This window comes from Bos grunniens, chromosome 4, assembly GCF_055505025.1.
Source record: "Bos grunniens cultivar Pamir isolate PY7600 chromosome 4, Bosgru_T2T1.0, whole genome shotgun sequence".
Classification (NCBI taxonomy): Eukaryota; Metazoa; Chordata; class Mammalia; order Artiodactyla; family Bovidae; genus Bos; species Bos grunniens.
In genome coordinates this window covers 100,596,550-100,618,308 of record NC_141168.1, presented here as the reverse complement: position 1 = coordinate 100,618,308, position 21,759 = coordinate 100,596,550, and the positions used below count along the sequence as shown (strand labels likewise).

General features: G+C 37.5%; 1 protein-coding gene across 2 annotated transcripts in view; it reads right to left on the bottom strand.

Moving 5' to 3' along the window:
• THSD7A (thrombospondin type 1 domain containing 7A) overlaps nt 1–21,759 on the bottom strand; it is a 546,002-nt gene that overhangs the window by 203,475 nt on the left and 320,768 nt on the right. For both annotated transcript variants that reach the window (XM_086397610.1, XM_086397611.1), the window contains exons 3-4: nt 16,908–17,156; nt 13,904–14,082 (exon numbers count right to left, since the gene is read on the bottom strand). In XM_086397610.1, the coding sequence (XP_086253736.1) occupies nt 13,904–14,082; nt 16,908–17,156 (428 nt within the window). The remainder of the gene's footprint in view (nt 1–13,903; nt 14,083–16,907; nt 17,157–21,759) is intronic.

Genomic DNA, 21,759 nt, shown 5'->3' with positions numbered 1-21,759 from the left:
GTGCAGGTCCCTGAGTACTCATTTCAAAATTCCTTCTGGTGCTATCACTCACCTACAACTGACTCGATGAAATAAGTGCTTAAGGCTTACAAAAAGCACGCACAGCACAGTCACTCGATAGCGTCAGGTTCTGTGACATTTTATACACCCTTTTTCTTTCATTAATGGAAGGTCTTTTACTAACAGCTCTGGCTTCTTCCCATCTTGGGTTACAGGTATAAAGTAAGATGAAACAGCATCTCAGTGTAAAGTGTTCTTCCCCTCCAATTTCCTAACTTAACTCCTAGCAACGTATCATGGTCTTCTACAGATCAGCAGCTCAGGGACCTAAAACTAGGGCTCAATGAAAATAAATAAGACCAATATCTTCACTTCTGAAGACACAGAGTGACTTCTCCCAGTCACTCCATTCTCCCCAGTTTTACATCCAGAGCTCTGGGGAACCTGTTTTCAGGACTCACGTGCCTGTATTTCTGTTTCTCATCCTAATATACTGATCCTCTTTGGCAGAGAACAAAAAAATCTTGTGTTAGAATTTAGAACAGATTCATTAAGAGTGAAGTAAGCCAGAAAGAAAAACACCAATACAGGATACTAACACATATATATGGAATTTAGAAAGATGGTAACAATAACCCTGTATGCTGCTGCTACTGCTGCTAAGTCGCTTCAGTCGTGTCCGACTCTGTGCGATCCCATAGACGGCAGCCCAGCAGGCTCCCCCGTCCCTGGGATTCTCCAGGCAAGAACACTGGAGTGGGTTGCCGTTTCCTTCTCCAATGCATAAAAGTGAAAAGTGAAAGTGAAGTCGCTCAGTCGTGTCCAACCCTCAGCAACCCCATGGACTGCAGCCTTCCAGGCTCTTCCGTCCATGGGATTTTCCAGGCAAGAGTACTGGAGTGGGGTGCCATTGCCTTCTCCGATAACCCTGTATACGAGACAGCAAAAGAGACACTGATGTATAGAACAGTCTTATGGACTCTGTGGGAGAGGGAGAGGGTGGGAAGATTTGGGAGAATGACATTGAAACACGTATAATATAATGTACGAAACGAGTCGCCAGTCCAGGTTCGAAGCACGATACTGGATGCTTGGGGCTGGCACACTGGGACGACCCAGAGGGATGGTATGGGGAGGGAGGAGGGAGGAGGGTTCAGAATGGGGAACACATGTATACCTGTGGCGGATTCATTTCGATATTTGGCAAAACCAATACAATATTGTAAAGTTTAAAAATAAAATAAAATTTAAAAAAATAGTAAAAAAAAAAAAAAGAAACTCATAGAGCTTAAGGTCAGGGGCCTTCACATACACAAGACCCTTCTGAAAGCATGATAGAGAGCTTAGAGATTATGTATTTGCAATTTTGCTTTTTTAAAAATGCATAAATTATGTACATTTTTGGCCTCAAAAAAAAAAAAAAAAACAAGAGGGATTTCCCTTTCTCTATTCCAGTCTCTCCGAAGGCTTTGGAAAGGGCCTTTGAAAAGGACCATCATGAGATATATGGTAAAATCATTCCCTGATTATAATCATCATGGTGCTTATCAAAAAGAGATTTTGCATCCATTTCAGACCTACAGAATCATAATCCCAGTGGATAATACCCAGGGATTTTTTGCATTTTCTTAAAGCATACAGGTGATTCTTAAGTCACATTTTGAAAACATGTGATTTCCAGAAAAATAATATACCCAATGGATAAGGGTAAAGGTTCTTTGTTAAACATGGACCACGTTTATATAGTGCATTTTCATATTTTAACTAAAGAGCACCAAACTGGCTCTCCAATGTGTAGAAGCCTCTCCATGTCAGCCTTTTGAAGGGGCAACTCTGAACCTCCAGTAAACAGGCCTTAAATACAAGGCTACTGCTGCTGCTGCTGCTAAGTCGCTTCAGTCGTGTCCGACTCTGTGCAACCCCATAGATGGCAGCCCACCAGGCTCCACAATCCCTAGGATTCTCCAGGCAAGAACACTGGAGTGGTCGTGAAGAGTCGGACACGACTGAGCGACTTCACTTTCACTTTTCACAAGGCTACTTGAAGCCTTAAATACTGATGGCAGCGATCAAGTCTGCTTTTTAAAACATTTTATCTTCAACATCTAAATCAATGGTGCAACGTAAACAGTTGCTCAATAAGTATGTATTCAGTGAGTGAAGAAATACCAAGTGAGGTACCCAAATTGTAGCACTTCATTAATCAGACTGTGATTGATGTTCAGAAAAGTAACACTTGGGAGAACAGACACAGAATGAGTTTAACAATAATCCTCTGACACAAGCTTCTCTGGTGGTTCAGATGCTAAAGAGTCTGCTTGCAATGCAGGAGACCCAGTTTGATCCTTGGGTTGGGAAGATCCCCTGGAGAAGGAAATGTTAACCCACTCCAGTATTCTTGCTTGGAAAAATCCCACGGACAGAGAAGTCTGGTGGGCTACAGTCCATGGGGTCACAGAGTCAGACACAACTTGAGCAACTAATACAACACTCCTCTGAGTATTGTGACATGAAACACGTGACATAAGCATCTTTTCTGACATGAAAAGATGCTCAGTATCATTAATTGTTAAAGAACTGCAAATCAAAACTATAATGAGATACCACCTCACACTGGTTGTAAAGGCCATCATCAAAAAGTCTACAAATAAATGTTGGAGAGGGTGTAGAGAAAAGGGAACCATCCTACATTGTTGATGTGAATGTAAATTAGTGCAGCCACTATAGAGAACAGTGTGGAGGTTCCTTAAAAAACTAAAATAGAATTACCATGTGATCCAGCAATCCCACACTTGGGCATATGCCCTGATAAAACTCTAATTTTAAAAGATGCATGCACCCCAATATTCACACCAACACTATTTACAATAGCCAAGACATGGAAGCAATCTAAATATCCATCAACAGAGGAAAGGATAAAGAAGATGTGGTATATACACATAGAATGGAATATTACTGAGCCATAAAAAGACAAGGGAAAAAGATATCATTTGAAGCAACATGGAAGTAAGTCAGACAGAGAAAGACACACATCATGTGATATTATTTATATGTGGAAATTAAAAACATACGATACAACTGAACTTATTTACCAAAGAAAAACGAACTCACAAATGTAGAAAACAAATCTATGATTACAAAACTGGAAGAGGGGAAGGGGTAAATTAGGAGTTTGAGATGAACAGATACAAACTACTATATATAACTTGCAAACAAAGTGACTGACAACCGATTAATCTTCAAAATATACAAACAGCTCAACTGAAACATGTATATTACCATATGTGAAATAGATCACCAGTCCAAGTGTGATTCATGAAACAGAGGACTCAAAGCCAGTGTACTGGGACAACCCAGAGGGATGGGTTGGGGAGCGAGGTGGGAGGGGGGTTTGGGATGGGGGACACATGTACACCCATGGATGATTCATGTCAATGTATGGCAAAAACCACCACAATATTGTAAAGTAATTAGGCTCTAATTAAAATGAATAAATTAAATTTTAAAAAAGCAAAAACCAAAACAAACAACCCAATCAAAAAATGGGCAGGAAACCTAAATAGACATTTCTCCATAAAAGACAGAAATGGCCAACACATAAAAAGATGCTCAACATCATTAATTGTTAGAGAAATGCAAATCAAAACTACAATAAGGTATCACCTCACACCAGTCAGAATGGCCGTCATCAAAAAATATATAAACAATAAGTGCTGAAGAGGCTGTAGAGAAAAGGGAACCCTCCTACATTGTTGGTGGGAATGTAACATTGGTACAGCCACTATGGAGAACAGTATAGAGGTTTCTTAAAGAACTAAATATATAACTACTATATGATCCAGCAATCCTACTCCTGGTCATGCATCTGAAGAAAACCATAATTCAAAAAAATACATGCACCCCAAAGTTCATAGCAGTACTATTTACAAGAGCCAAGACATGGAAGCAACCTAAATGTCCATCGACAGAGGAGTGGATAAAGAAGATTCCATAATACAATGGAATATTACTCAGCCATAAAAAACCAAAATAATGCCACCTGCAGCCACATGGATGGATTTAGAGATTGTCATATTGAGTAAAGTGAGTCAGAGAAAGACAAATACCATACTGTATCACTTATATATGAAACCTTAAAAAATGATACAAGTGAATTTATTTACAAAACAGAAACAGAGTCACAATACAGAAACAAATTTATGGCTACCAGGGGGAAAAACGGAGGATAAACTGGGAGATTAGGATTAACAAATACACACTACTGTATATAAAATAGATAACTAATAAGCACTTAGTATATAGCACAGGGAACTCTATTCAATATTCTGCAATGATCTGTATGAGGAAAAAGAAAAGTGAAAGTGAAAGTCCCTCAGTCATGTCCGACTCTTTGTGACCCCATGGACTATACAATCCATGGAATTCTCTATGCCAGAATACTGGAGTGGGTAGTTGTTCCCTTCTCCAGGGGATCTTTCCAACCCAGGGATCAAACCCAGGTCTCTCACATTGCAGGTAGATTCTTTACCAGCTGAGCCACAAGGGAAGCCCAAGAATGCTGGAGAAGGTAGCCTATCCCTTCTCCAGCTGATCTTCCCGACCTAGGAATTGAACTGGGATCTCCTGCATTACAGGTGGATTCTTTACCAACTGAGCTATCAGGGAAGCCTGTATGAGGAAAAAATCTAAAAAAATGTGGACATATGTATATGTGTAACTGATCCAGTTTACACATGAAACTAACATAACATTGTAAATCAACTATATTCCAATAAAAATTTAAAAATAGGTAACAACAAATCCTACTGTATATTACAGGGAACTATATTCCATATCTCATAATAAGCTATAATAGAAAAGAATACGAAAAACTGAATCACCTTGTTGCACACCTGAAACTAACCCAACATTATAAACAAGTCTACTTTAATGCAAAGAAAATAATATTAAACAATTGATGCCAACTGTTCCTTCCCCACATTAAACATTTAGTCATCACAGAAACCAAATAATTAACATAGTGTCTTAATGTTGTTAGTGATTAAGTTATGTCTGACTCTTTTGTGACCCTTAATAAACACAATCAACACCTTGTTTTCATATCATCATCACCATTATGGTATTAACTTCCTATTAGCATGAGTGTTTGGGTCTTAAGTATAGGTATTTAAGTATTTCATTGGACTTTATAAGTTGGGAAAGTTTCAATGTGTCTAGCACATTAATACCTTTTTGTGTCATAACATTATTATCCAGAATGTTCTATCCTTATTAGCTCAATATAACTCACATATTTAACAGTGTACCATCTATGACTTTGTCAGACACCAAACTTTGTCAAAGACACCAACATACATAATGAATTTTGTTACTTTTTCTGGGTAATAATTCCTTTGTCATGATTACTTTTGTCTAGGTAATCAAGCTAGTGTCACTCACCTTTACCATTAAGAAACTAGGAAAAAAAATGAGAATGATACAAAGGGAGATAGGTTTGAGATACTCACGAATATTCAGATGTTTCCTTCAGTTTTAAAAATTTGTTATAATTTTCATGCCTTTGAACAATATCAAGTTAGCAATATAATTTGTATTGAGTTTTATGTTTGTGAAGCTTATCCTTTACTCTAAAAATTCTGGAGAAAATTCTGGGAATTTTGATTACCCAACAAAATGTTCTATCAAATGTCATTTAAACAATCCAGCCATTCAATCTTCTGGATAGTGTTAACATTGCACATACGTATGTATAATTTAAATCTCATGTTATTTCCTGATAAAATAAAAATTTCATCTGCACTTTTTATATAAAGATGGCATTATTGCCTGGGAAGTACAATGTATGAATCTGTGTGTTTATACACTTTTCACCAGTGGTACCTGCCTGGACTGAGTAATCCACAGTCTTAAGTTTGATCACAGTAAAACACATACAATACATTTGACTGGCATCATAATAATGAAAACAAAATGATTTTCTAGAATAACCTTTGACTCCGACAAAGGTTATAACTTTGAATATATTATTTTGATTTCTTGTAGCTGTTGAGAACGTCACTGTTAATTTGTTAATTATTTTGTAATTAATTTTTTCCTTCTCTCTATTCCTTTTAATATGTCTTTGGAGTTCATTAGCTGAAAACTCACTATACTGTATATAATTTATACAAATATTCTTATCTTGCTAGCAAACTTTCTTGATTCTGTACGTTCTTGTCTTTCATCAATTCTAAATAATTCTCTCGTCTTTTCTCTTGATTCTCTTACTCTGAATCTTCTTGTTTAATTCTGTATGACTGTTATCCTTTTTTTAATTTTCAATTTCTATTTTCAATGTTGCATTTTGGATAATCTGCTTACATTTGTCTTTAATGTACTGATAATCATTTATCTCAATATGTGTAATCTATCCATTTGTTTATTTCCAGTTAAAGTACTTTTTAGTCCTAGAACTTCTGTTTCTTTTCTTTTAAAAAATCTGGTATTTTTAATTGTGCCTCATTATATTTAATGTTCTAATTTTCCTTTACATCTTAAATAAGTTTTAACATATGTATTTTATAGTCTGTATCTGCTTTTTAAAATATTTCCAAACTTGCAAGTCAATTTTACTGTTAGGCATTTTAAATCCTGTTTACAATGAATTATTTTTCCTCATGTACCTCACAATTTTGAGTGGCATCATTTATCCAGGAAAATCCTGCAGCTTAGGTTAAAATGTCTCTCTCTTTAGACTTTTTACTTTTGCTATGTCAGGCACTTTGGTGATACAATTGTCTGATGCCATTTCTTACTTTAATTTTCAGCTTTGTGGTCTCAGGATTTATGGAAGTACCATAAATTTGAGACTTAAACTCATATGAGTGCAGGCCATAGCTGGAATGTTTAGGAAGGTTTGTTTTTGCCCTGATTCAAGGCTAAAGCTGATCTACTTCTTTTTTATCTCCGGCTATAAGTATGTTGAATTTTTCTGCTCACTCATGGATCCTATAACCCTTTGAGTTTGATGAAGTAATGCAGTATTTCTGCTTATGCTCTCTTTCTCTGAGCACAAGTTAATGTCATGCCCCTTACTGGTTCCACTCTCCCAAGTCCCCATAATGCAAACCCATCTCCCATACCATCCCCTCCCAAGGGCAATCACAGAAGGTATCCACTCAGCTTTCATTATTGGGAAATCATTTAGTTTATCAAGACCTCAGTTCTGCTCTTAAAAGTATTTTAAAAACTATTGCATCCTGAATGTCCAAGTATTTTTTAAAGTATGTTTTTCAGGCCTTCCCTGGTGGTCCAGTGGTTAAGAATCCTCTGCTTGCCAATGCAGGTGACACGGGTTTGATCCCTGCTCCGGGAAGATCCCACATGCCACATGGCAACTAGGCCTGTGCACCAAAACTGCTAAGCTAGCACTTTAGAGCCAGTGAGCCACAATTCCTGAGTCTACATGTTGCAATTACTGAAGCCTGCATGCCTGAAGCCTGTGCTCTGCAACAAGAGAAGCCACTGCAATGAGAAGACTGCTTACTGGAACTAGAGAAAGCCCACATACAGCAATGAAGACCCAGCACAGAGAAAACTCAATCAATCAATAAATCTTTAAAAAAAATATGATTTTCAGCTACTCTACCATATTGCTTAAACACAGCATAAATGTCATTAAATATTTTTAGGTAAATAAGCAATGCGCATCAGGATATAAGGCCAAACAGAAATGAAAACCATATTTCCTGATTATCTGTCTGGGATTCTCATGAAGGTAGCCTTAGTATGAATATTCAAAAGATTTTTAAGCTATCTATATAATTAGAAAAGAGAAAAAAACAGACAAATAAAAATAGTCTTTTAAATGAGGGGCCCACCTACACAAAATGCATAAATTTTTATTCTCATCACTTGATCTAACAACTACATCATGTTTCCTGTATTTAGAGTCGGAGGTATGAATAGTAATTCTTCAGGGGTGAAGGATGATGTGTGTGACTAGAGTTCCCACCTGAAAGAGACAATGTTTAATTGCAACTGAAGCATTAAAGAGACAATTTTCAGACAAATTTTAAAAATTGCACCACTTTAACAAAGGGGAGAGTAAACATGTCAAACAACAAATGTTTATTAAACATCGACTAAGTCAAAGGTATTATAAGCATTGTTTTCATGATCGGATGACTTCCTAGCTGTCTCCTTATATTTTTATTTGATTACCTTTTTGGTTGAATTTCCCTGACACATCATTAGTAAGCTCTTCCTATACTAAAAATTCTAAGTTACTCCCAGTGTAGACCACTGACCAGCTTAATATAATTCCCAGCATGTAAGTTTTGATTAACTTCCATCCCAGTGGCTGAAACCTCTTGCATCTCACTTTCCGTTTTGTAATCTACTGATCACAAAGAAATTTCTGTAGGGGAGTAGGGAAACATCCCTTCTCTTTCACAAAATATCCAGAGGACCAATTTCTGAGGAAGGCCTGATTCCTGCAGGGATTTCTTATGTTTTAATTATTCTATATCGCAGTGCTTTTTACATCCCACTGTATCAGTGTAGGTAGGGTGTGTTTCTCAGACACAACAGTTATGTGACTTCCTTCCTTCTTCATTTACTATATGAGGATTAGTAGAGCACAAAGTGGTATGTTTAAAAAAAAAAGATAAATTATGAAAACTGTTCACACGTTCATGGATTTACTACAACAACAGTGTTCATAACCAAACTTCACACGTTTATATAATTATGATATCTGAGACATTATAAAGTTAGTAAATTCAAAAATCCTTTTATGTTTTCTACAATACTTATATCTATATGATGATGTTATAGAAAGCCAAGAGACAAAAAATCATTTCTATTTCATATGTGTTTAGTCACTCAGTCATGTCCAACTCTTTGGGACCCCACAAACTGTAGCCCACCAGGCTCCTCTGTCCATGGGGATTCTCCAGGCAAGAATACTGGAGTGGGTTGCCATGCCCTTCTCTGGGGGATCATCCCAACCCAGGGATCAAACCCCGGTCTCCTGCATTGCAGGTGGATTCTTCACCACCTGAGCCACCAGGGAAGCCCAAGAATACTAGAGTGTATAGCCTATCCCTTCTCCAGGGGATCTTCCTGACTAAGGAATCGAACCAGGGTCTCCTGAGTTGCAGGCTGATTCTTTACCATCTGAGCTACCAGGGAAGCCCCAGCTTTAAGTCTATTTCAAGGACAACAGAAAGTAAAACTAAACTACTATCTTTCCTAAACCTATAATTCTAAACCTTTTAGAGGGTTTAAGAATTATATCAGGGAAGGTATAGAGACTCTTGACACACATTTATGATTGAAATGTTATGTAAAACAGCCTCATCCACCTGTTATTTCCAAAGTGATGGACAGGGAAGGTGCAGCACTAGGCTTCAATGTACTCTGATATTTAGTTTCTGAAATAACAGGGAAAGAGCAGCATATATATAAGCATAGTCATTTCCCCCTCCAAAACAGTGTTGACTGAAGCAGGGTAGTCTGTGGCAACTACAGTAAGAAGACTACAATTATAAATAATTTGTACTTCATAGGGATGGTGACTATTTTATTCACATTTTTGGGGGCAAAACATGTGAAAACATGAGCTCTTTATTCATCCTTCTGTCTACCCATTCATAGTACAATCATCCTGCCCTCAATCCATCTTTCCATTGATCCTCCAAACCTTTCTGCTGGTTTGTCTCATTCAGTGTCGTCATACAGGCTTATTATCCAGACTGTCTTTCTTAATAACCACAAATCTCACAGACCTTATGCAGATATAAGTGTGGATTATTTGGTATGTTTTGCATAAAAGCATGCTCTAAAATTTTTTATGATATAAATCACAGTAAGCTTTATGGTGCTTTATAACTAATAGCTTTGGCTTCCCTCATTTGAAAACATGTTCATTCTGTATCAACTGGAAGGATGTCTTGAGTTATTATAGCTAGAATCTACTTTCATTTCTCTATGAACTCTTATAAGAGTCAATTCATATTATGCATCTAATGATCAGTAACACTTCCATCAGCTTTCTAGGAGTTACACTGATAACCTTCTCATGGGCAAGGCCTCTTCCTGTCATATTTTGAGGATAGATTTCATGCCAGGACAAGTTGGACATTTTTCAAGACTACTGGAATTCTGAACAGCCAACTCATAGAAACTGTCAAAGATTTTACTACTGACTCTTCTCAGCAGAGACCTGTCAAGTCTTTCTTCTAAATAAGTGATAATGGAAATTTTGATCACCTCAATATTCTTTTAGAACTGAGAGAGTTCCATGAATAAAATGTGGACATTCTCCAGTATCAAGTAGACATATTTTTCCTATTGTCTGTAGATGCCATTACCAACTTAATAACTATCCTGATAATTAAACTCATACCAAGTTTTGAATATCATACTTTATACTTTGTGAGTACTTTAATAATAAATATTTCAACTTCCTGAAAATTAAATATATTAGCTCCAAGGGAAAGAATTATGGCCTTGTGTGGTATGAGTCAGTTAATAGCAGAAAATACATCAAAGAATAAAGTAATTTAAAGTGATCTGGCTTTTGCGCTATGGTGATCATTATCAATCTTCTATGTAACATGATATACCGAGATAACAAAGGAAGTTGATGTCATATAACTTGTTTTCAGTATTTCTGTATAAAGAAATTTCACATTGAGGCTAAAGTATTTCGAGTTAAAGTATTTTTAATAGTTTGGTTATATGTGAGAAGACATTTATAGAACACAGAGAGAGAATCTACAAAAACACCAGTGCAATCCTTGTTCTTCAAATTAAGTGCAATATGAATTGCTTTTAGGATAGGCTTTTCATGGTTAAACAGTCAGGATTTCTTGAGATCAGTACCTTCTTGTTAGGACTGAATAAACAAGTAATTCTGAGAGGTTTCCCTGTTTTAATAAAGTAAGCTTTCATTCTTTCGTATTTATTGAAAAAGATAAGACTGTGAACAATCTTCACAGCCCACAGTCTAATTGTTCTCCATTGACGCATATCTATAGTATTCACATGTGTTACCCTTGGAATGCTGGTATATCTAACAAGTTTCCTACTGGGGAAAATTGAGTACTACTAGGGACTGCAAGGGGATCCAACCAGTCCATTCTGAAGGAGATCAGCCCTGGGATTTCTTTGGAAGGAATGATGCTAAAGCTGAAACTCCAGTACTTTGGCCACCTCATGCGAAGAGTTGACTCATTGGAAAAGACTCTGATGCTGGGAGGGATTGGGGGCAAGAGGAGAAGGGGACGACAGAGGATGAGATGGCTGGATGGCATCACTGACTCGATGGACGTGAGTCTGAGTGAACTCCGGGAGTTGGTGATGGACAGGGAGGCCTGGTGTGCTGGGATTCATGGGGTCGCAAAGAGCTGGACACGACTGAGCGACTGAACTGATCTGATCTGAGGGAGAATTCACATTGGAGACAACAATGGCACCCCACTCCAGTACTCTTGCCTGGAAAATTCCATGGACGGAGGAGCCTGGTGGGCTGCAGTCCATGGGGTCGCTAAGAGTCAGACATGACTGAGCAACTTCACTTTCACTTTTCACTTTCATGCATTGGAGAAGGAAATGGCAACCCACTCCAGTGTTCTTGCCTGAAGAATCCCAGGGACAGGGGAGCCTGGTGGGCTGCCGTCTATGGGGTCGCACAGAGTCGGACACGACTGAAGCGACTTAGCAGCAGCAGCAGCAGGGAGAACTCACATAGTCTAAGTTCTGAGGAAAAAATAACTGCAACTTTTAGTAAGAACAACTGTTTTTGCAAAGACTATAAGAGGCTTATTAATATTATTGATATTTGACATGAAAGGACACAGATTCTTAAGTTATTTATGTTATATACTTACAAGATTGAATATTAATTTTAGGTGAATTGACTACTTCCATATCTATGAATCTCTGCTTTGGTGTTTGCATTAGTCCAACAGATACATCTTAATAATAATATTCTTTGTGTCTTATCTTTTTTTCCTGTGACTTTTATTTTTATTGCTCTGCAGTGCCTTGACAGCAGTAGTCAGGGAACTCTATGACAAAATAATTTTTAAAAGTGTCCAATTACAATTCAAAATTCTGAAGGATCTTTTGAAAGTAATAACCTACAGGATATAACTGACATTCAGAAACTAAAATCTGATCTACTTCTAGCAATGAAATTATACTACTCTGAAAGGACTGCCATAATAAATTCACCAAAGGGCATTAAAAATGTAGCCATTAAAGTGACTAAGAAAATATTAATGTACTAACATTACATGTTTTATGCTACTTCCTTAAAATCACAAGACATATTAGTAGTAAAAGGTATCCCTAGGCTAGATTACTAAATGAGTTAACATGCTGTGTAAAGCCAGTGGATACAAAACAATTAAATTCTGCAAGCTGCAAATGCAAAACTTTAGTCCTTATTTCCCAAGAATTACTAACCACTCCTTTTTGGGAGGCAAAAGAGCTCTCTCTTCTTTTGTTTTATGAAATGTCTTTTTCTCTTGGTTCTTTCCTTGTTTTTCTGATTCTTCTTGGTCATATTCCTTCTCTGAATATTTTTTTATTCCGTTCTTTTTTTTTTTCTTTTTACCTTTAATACATGCTGTTCCTTCTGCTTAGAATAAACTCCCTCTTGCATGCCTGACCTGCTTAACTATATGGAGTATATGCATCATAACTCAGCTCAAATTCCACATTGTTTATGAAGGTTCCTCTATTTTCTCACTACAGCTATTCTAAAACTCAATTATAGTGGCTCAGATGGTAAAGAACCTGCCTGCAATGCAGGAGACTTGGGTTTGAACCCTGGGTGGGGAAGATTCCCTGGAGAAGGAACTGGCAACCCACTCCAGTATTCTTGCCTGGAAAATCCCATGAGCAGAGGGGCCTGGCAGGCTACAGTTCATGGGGTTGCAAAGAGTCAGACACAACCGAGCGACTAACACTTTCACTTTCATACTGCATTATGACTATTGGTCTGTGTGCCCTCATGATGACCATGAACATTTTCCTGACATGAAATTTGTATTGATATTTCTGTCCTCATCACCATAGACAATTTTTGGAACTCTTCTGGCAACTAATCAATATGTGCTGAATGTATTAGTGCTACAAGTCCTGCAGTCCCTCAGGTAGTAAAATGTTAAGAGGCTCTTAAGAGGCTCAGTCCAATGATGATCAGAATTTTAGACTAATATTAATATTTAACAATATGTACTTTTAGTCTTGGCCATCTTGGACTCACTTATTCTTTTGTACACTTATCACATTTGGTCCCCAAACTGAGATTTAGACCAAAAAAATTCTAAGATATGTCTACCAAATCAAAGCATTTAATCAAAGGTTTTTTTTTTTTTTTTTTTTTTTAAGTTATGCCTTTGGGTTAAAGATCTTTTCCTGTAGTTTTATTCTATTTCTTTTAAATTCAAAGTGAATTTTCTCTGAATACCATAATTAATTTATTTTTTCAACATCATTATAAAACAGCAAAACAAAGTTTCTTTTTTAACATACAGGTTTTACTTATTCTTATACGAAGAAAAGAAATTTGGGCTTTGGAACACATATTTGCATCCTATATGTATCCTTATAAGACACATGTTTATTCTATTTTGATAATTGATTACTCTTTCTAAATTCTGACTCAGAATCTGAAGTCAAAATTTAAAGAGAGGCTTGTCAACAAACCAGAATGAACTAAAGATGGAACTTTATTAATTATTTTTACAACCATCATTTAGACTACCATTCACCATAGTTAATATCTGCCATAATGTGAACTAATATATGGCTCTTCATGCCCCCAAATGACTGCACATATACCCCTGCAGGATGCTCCCATGCCTGCTCTCCATAGGTGAGTACTTGAGAAGGAAACAAGATTTACCTTCTTTGTCCTTGTGCGTGTTCAACGAGAGGAGGTTCTCGTTGGCCTGCACGCAGTACGCCTCTCGGGTCTGGACCCCTCCTCCGCAGAGGGCCGTCTGGTTGCCTCGCCTCTTGTCCTGTTGACTGAGCAGAGGGTCCACCCGACACTCAGTCCACTCTGTGGTCCTCCAGCTGTATCTAGATAAAGAAAATGCCGGCAGTGGCCATGTGTTAGTGAATAAAACTTTTCTCCAATCCTATTTGTTTTTTCCCCTCAAGAAAATTAACCTGAACAATTCCTTCCCCTTGAATCAATCTTAGACCACACCTCTGGCACAGGTTCAGTTTCAATCCCTTCTTCTACATCCTTACCCTGCTCTGTTTAAAGAGGGGTTAAATTTAAGATGATCCAGTTTTAATTGCACCTACTAGAAGTTACTTATAAATATTTTATGCAAAGAGAGCATAATGCTGAATATATGACATTTTATGTTTAATTAAGCTGAACTCAGGCTTGCCCTTTTTTCATGTTTATAAACAAAGGAAGATTGAATCTGAGAATGAAGAACATTCTATATGATGATGAACCCAAACATTTGTTTTGTCTTTAATAAAATGTATGAAAATTCCTTCTTCGTACTGGTCAAAATTGTTAATTGTGTGTTAGTAACAAAAATATAACATAATTCAGAGTTTTCTCTTTATTGCTGAGAATAAGAGTGTTTTTTTTTTCTCCTGTAACATTTGAGCATCCCTGATGAGTACTGATGAATGATGAAAAGAGCTGACATTTCTAATCAGTGGAACATAGGAAAGATGATCTATGCTTCTAAATTAAAGCTCCAATCAAGATTATGATGTGAAAAAAATGTCGGGGGATTGTCAGCCTAACACATGCTTTAAGGAGATAGCCAGGGTCTTGATGTCACTGAAGACAGACAGTGATGGCATTTCTCCACCTCAAGGAAAATGGATATTCTAAAAGCACAAAGAAAATGGCTCTTGGAGTACTTTATGTCACTTTACCAAGATGCTTCCTTAGTAATCAGATTAACAGCCAACACAGGTACAAATGGATGTGCTAATGCTCATCTCAATTAGACAAAAAGGTTAAATGGGCTCTTGGATGTCTGATCAAGATGCTTTGCTTTGTCAGTGGTAAGGTTTCATGTCGGTAAAGGTGAACTTCATGCCCATTTTTCAATTTTTGTAAGTGGTAATTTTAACAGAGGTACAGGTCTGGGGCATCAAGGAACAATGCTCTTGACATATATTTATAAAGGAGGTGCAGCATTCAGGTCAATTATAAAATCATTGATAATTGATGCCTTGGGAGGAGGGATGGGGAGGCGTGACAGAAAAGAAAACTAAACAAGCTATTCATTAGGGGAGTTAAAATGAAATTTTTATTTTATTTTTTTTATAGAGCAGCATCCCAACATAGGTCATCCTAAGGAGTCCTGTGGGAGAAATAAATTTTTTAGTAATGTAAAGTGATTACACATTCTTAAAAAAATATGCTACCATCCACAAAGGGTTAGAAGACAGAGATTTAGAATAGGGATTTATTTTAATTAATAGTTAATGATGTTTGAATAACTGAGAGGATAAAGACATCCTAGCTTGAGATTAAAAAAAAAAAAAAAGGAAGAATCTTGCAGGAAACGAAACACTCTGACTAGAGAACCTGGCAACTTCCCTGAAACTGTTATGTCAGGGGAACACACAAGTCAGTGGGGCAGGCAGAGAAGTTAGGAAGGAAACTTCAGAGTGTTCAGTTACTGGTTATGTTAGGGGAGAAGGGAGGATTCCATAGTGCTGCATAACTGAAGATCTTGTATGAATCATTACTATGCTTTGTTATTATTATTATTACTGTTAGAAATGGGAGGAGCAGCAGCAGCTGGTAATGGTAATTTTCCTCTTCACTGGTTCATCAAGTGCAAGCTGTAAGCCTGTTCTCTAAATGTTTCAAATATTCCAGGGAACCTTTCAATGAAGCTTGTGGGTACCTACTGATAAACTAAGATTCTGTAAGGTTTTTCGTAAATACTCTCTACATTCAGACCAACCTGAAACATATTTATCACCAAGTTAACTCACAGAAATGTCTTCGAAATGATTTTTAAGGATAAAAACAATATAGTTACAGTGCCAAATATTTCAAAATCAGTCGTGTTTAATCTGAATTTGATGAACATTTATTGGGCACTTACTATGTGCCTGGTCCTACAACATATACAAGTGATTAAAGAAGAAACAATCTCCACACCCAAGGTTAATAAGCAATCTTGGTCCTGAGAGAGCTTAAAGTCTTATTATTTGATGTAGTATTCTACTCTATTTAATAGGATTTGTTATACACAGTACTGAATTTTAATAGGGCTTGCTCAATAGGCATAAGGAACCTATATTTTGAAAGATTATTTTACCTTATAGACTAGTTGACCAACTATGGCTAAATTCAACCTGTACTGTTTCTATAAATAAATTTTATGGAGACATATCCACACTCATTTCTTTACATATTGCCTACAGCTCCAACAGCAATGGCACCCCACTCCAGGACTCTTGCCTGGAAAATCCCATGGACAGAGGGCCTGGTGGGCTGTAGTCCATGGGGTTGCTAAGAGTCGGACACGACTGAGTGACTTCACTTTCCAACAGCAGAGTTGAATCATCATGACAGAGACACATGTGGCTCATAAAGACTAACAAATTTACTATTTTCTCCACTACAAAAAAAGCTTGTCAGTCCTCATTATAGAAAATATGCAAAGAACTACTGCTAAAAATCCAAATTTTGTGAAGATTGGAAAACATAGCTTGTTACTGACACTTTTATTTAGTAAAACTGGTATTATTTGTTTTTATAGGATAGTGTTTGTAAAGAGATACATTTCTACTTAGAATTTGTAAAAATCAGTATTTCTCAACACACCATCCAGTTGAAATCAAACAGCTAAAGGAATATGCAGTTTGGGCAGACGGGGCAGCAGAGACCACTGTCCTTATTAACTCACGTGGCACAGGGGGCAACTCCATCTCCTTGAGACACACAGGGCTCTTCTTCCTCAAGTTCTGGACACTTCTTCTCGCTGCCAATAGGAAACTGCCTGATGAGCCGAGCTCTCATGCGGGTGCCTTTAGGGGATGCCGGGTCATGGCATGTTTTTGAGCAGGGGCTCCACTCCGACCACTCGGACACCTGGCACTCCTTGGTCATCACGCAGGCCTGGAAGGTCATTGGCAGCTTCTCTTGCTGGCAGAAGCTGCAAAAGAGAATTAATATTCTCATCACAGACTTATAGGCAGGCATGAACTTATAGGCAGGCATGAACTTGTAGGCAGGCATGAACGTTCCAGAGCAAAATCAGCTTGGACATTTTTATTTCTACTTGGAAGTACAATTTCAATTTCACTGAAAACGTACCAACATTTATGACGTGTAAAAGCTGTTAGACTCCAAGCTAACATTTGCATTTCCTCTTAGTTTGTAATAGTTGTTAAACCATTCACAGGAAATAGAAAATAAAAGGATGAAGCAAAATTAGCTGAAACTAAGTTTACCATATTGTTCATTTTACTCACTCCAGATTTGTTTTAACTTAGAAAATGAACTGTTAACATAAGACAATTTTCACTCTGTTTAGTGATTTAAATAAACATGCTTGGATAACTACTACAATATTATTTTGAATAGAAAAAGTAATTTAATTTATGCTTATAATTATTTTTAATATCATTTGAAATTTTAGCTGTCAATTACAATTATAATGTAGGCTTATTCAAATACCTCAACTTTTTCCAGTTCATACTTTAATGCAAGGTCTACATATGAGTATATTAATTAAACACATCCTAAGCATTAGAGGCTTCCCTGGTGGCTCAGACAGTAAAGTGTCTGTCTGCAATGCAGGAGACCTGGGTTTGATCCCTGGGTTGGGAAGATCCCCTGGAGAAGGAAACGGCAGCCCACTCCAGTACCCTTGCCTGGAAAATCCCACGGACGGAGAAGCCTGGTAGGCTGCAGTCCATGGGGTCACAAAGAGTCGGACATGACTGAGCGACTTCACGTTCACTTTCTTTAAGCATTAGAAGGGTGACAGAGGATGAGATGGTTGGATGGCATCATCGACTCAATGGACATGAGTTTGAGCAAACTCCGGGAGACAGTGAAGGACAGAGAAGCCTTGTGTTCTGCAGTTCATGGGGTCACAAAGAGTTCAGACTTGAGTGAGCAATTGAACAACAAACATTAGAAATATAAATTTTTTAGGCTATACTGCTGTAGAGATATCCTCTAAATAGATCTAGAATATTTAGTCACCAGTAAAGTATTTATGTTCAAATTCTTATCTAATGTTTCCTCCTTGAATTAGAAGGATGTTGAATTCTTTTTTTTTTTTTTTACTGAAGGATAATTGTTTTACAGAATTTTGTTGTTTTCTGTCAAACCTCAACATGAATCAGTCACAGGTATACATATCTCTCCTCCCTTTTGAACCTCCCTCCCATCTCCCTCTCCATCCCACCCCTCTAGGTTGATACAGAGCCCCTGTTTGAGTTTTCTGAGCCATACAACAAATTCTCGTTGGCTATTTTACATATGGTAAGGTAAGTTTCCATGTTACTCTTTCCATACATCTCACTCTCTCTTCCCCTCTCCCCATGTCCATGAGTCCATTCTCTATGTCTGTTTCTCCATTGCTGCCCCGTAAATAAATTCTTCAGAACCATTTTTATAGATTCCATATATATGCATTAGAATATGATGTTTCTCTTTCTCTTTCTGACTCACTTTACTCTGTATAATATGTTCTGGGCTCATCCACCTTATCAGAACTGACTCAAATGTGTTCCTTTTTATGGCTGAGTAATATTCCATTATGTATATGTACCACAACCTCTTTATCCATTCATCTGTTGATGGACATCTAGGTTGCTTCCATGTTCTGGCTATTGTAAATAGTGCTGCAATGAACAATGGGATACATGTGTCTTTTTCAACCCTGGTTTCCTCAGGGTATACGCCTAGGAGTGGGATTGCTGGGTCATATGGTGGTTTTATTCCTAGTTTTTTCAAGGAATCTCCATACCGTCTTCCATAGTGGCTGTATCAATTTACATTCCCACCAACAGTGTAAGAGTGTTCCCTTATCTCCATACCCTCTCCAGCATTTATTGTTTGTAGACTGTTTGATGAGGCCCATTCTGACCAGTGTGAGGTGATAGCTCATTGTAGTTTTGATTTGCATTTCTCTAATAATGAGCAGTGTTGAGCATCTTTTCATGTATTTGTTAGCCATCTGTATGTCTTCTTTGGGGAAATGTCTATTTAGGTCTTTTTCCCACTTTTTGAGCGGGTTGTTTATTTTCCTGGTATTGAGTTGCATGAGCTGCTTGTATATTTTGGAAATTAATCCTTTGTCAGTTGTTTCATTTGCTATTATTTTCTCCCATTCTGAGGGTGGACTTATTATCTTGCTTATAGTTTCCTTTGGTGTGCAAAAGCTTTTAAGTTTAATCAGGTCCCACTTGTTTACTTTTCTTTTTATTTCTATTACTCTAGGAGATGGGTCCGGAGAAGGCAATGGCACTCCACTCCAGTACTCTTGCCTGGAAAATCCCATGGATGGAGGAGCCTGATAGGCTGCAGTCCATGAGGTCGCTAAGAGTCGGGCACGACTGAGCAACTTCACTTTCAATTTTCACTTTCATGCATTGGAGAAGGAAATGGCAACCCACTCCAGTATTCTTGCCTGGAGAATCCCAGGGACGGGGGAGCCTGGTGGGCTGCCATCTATGGGGTCGCATAGAGTCAGACACGACTGAAGCAACTTAGCAGCAGCAGCAGTAGCAGAAGATGGGTCACAGAGGATCTTGCTTTATGTCGAGTGTTCTGCTTATGTTTTCCTCTAAGAGTTTTATAGTTTCTGGTCTTACATTTAGGTCTTTAATCCATTTTGAGTTTATCTTTGTGTATGGTGTTAGGAAGTGTTCTAATTTCATTCTTTTACATGTAGCTGTCCAGATTTCCCAGCACCATTTATTGAAGAGGCTGTCTTTGCCCCATTGTATATTCTTGACTCCTTTGTCAAAAATAAGGTACTCATAGGTGCATGGGTTTATTTCTGGGCTTTCTATCTTGTTCTATTAGTCTATATTTCTGTTTTTGTGCCAGTACCATACTGTCTTGATGACTGTAGCTTTGTAGTATAATCTGAAGTCAGGAAGGTTGATTCCTCCAGCTCCATTCTTCTTTCTTAAGATTGCTTTGGCTATTTGAGGTCTTTTGTGTTTCCATATGAATTGTGAAATTTTTTGTTTTAGTTTTGTAAAAAATGCCATTGGTAATTTGATAGGGATCACATTGAATCTGTAGATTGCATTTGGTGATATAGTCATTTTCATAATATTGATTCTTCCTACCTAGGAACATGGAATATCTCTCCATCTATTTATGTTTCCTTTGATTTCTTTCATCAGTGTCTCATAATTTTGTGTACAGTTCTTTTGTCTCAGTAAGTAAGTTTATTCCTAGATATTTAATTCTTTTTGTTGCAATGGTGAATGGGATTGATTCCTTAATTTCTCTTTCTGGTTTTTCTACGTTAGTATATAGAAATGCAAATGATTTCTGTGTATTGATTTTATATCCTGCAACTTTGCTAAATTCATTGATTAGCTCTAGTTATTTTCTGGTACTATCTTTAGGATTTTCTATGTACAGTATCATGTCATCTGCAAACAGTGAGAGCGTTACTTCTTTCCTGATCTGGATTCTTTTTATTTCTTTTTCTTCTCTGATTGCTGTAGCTAGGACTTCCAGAACTATGTTGAATAAGAGTGGTGAAAGTGGACACCCTTGTCTTGTTCCTGATCTTAGGGGTAACGCTTTCAGTTTTTCACTATTGAGAATAATGTTTGCTGTTCAGTTCAGTTCAGTCACTCAGTCACATCCGACTCTTTGAGACCCCATGAATCGCAGCATGCCAGGCCTCCCTGTCCATCACCAACTCCCGGAGTTCACTCAGACTCACATCCATTGAGTCAGTGATGCCATCCAGCCATCTCATCCTCTGTCGTCCCCTTCTCCTCCTGCCCCCAATTCCTCCCAGCATCAGAGACTTTTCCAGTGAGTCAACTCTTCGAATGAGGTGGCCAAAGTACTGGAGTTTCAGCTTTAGCATCATTCCTTCCAAAGTAATCCCAGGGCTGATTTCCTTCAGAATGGACTGGTTGGATCTCCTTGCAGTCCAAGGGACTCTCAAGAGTCTTCTCCAACACCACAGTTCAAAAGCATCAATTCTTCGGCGCTCAGCTTTCTCCACAGTCCAACTTTCACATCCATACATGACCACTCGAGGCTTATCATATATGGCCTTTACTATGTTGAGGTAGGTTCCTTCTATGCCCATTTTTTGAAGAGTTGTAATCATAAATGGGTGCTGAATTTTGTCAAAGGCTTTTTCTGCATCTATTGATATTATCAAATGGATTTTATCTTTCAATCTGTTGATATGGTGTATCACATTGATTTGCATATATTGAAGAATCCTTGCATTCCTAGAATAAACCAGCTTTTTGATGTGTTTATGAATTCTGTTTGCTAAAATTTTGTTGAGGGTTTTTACATCTATGTTCATCAGTGACATTGGCCTGTAGTTTTCTTTTTGTGTGTTGTTTTTGTCTGGTTTTGGTATTAGGGTGATGGTGGCCTTGCAGAATGAGTTTGGAAGTGTTCCTTCCTCTGCAATTTTTTGAAAGAGTTTTTAGAAGGATAGGCATTAGCTCATCTCTAAACGTTTGACAGAATTCTCCTGTGAAGCCATCTGGTCCTGGGCTTTTCTTTTTTGGGAGATTTTTTTTTAT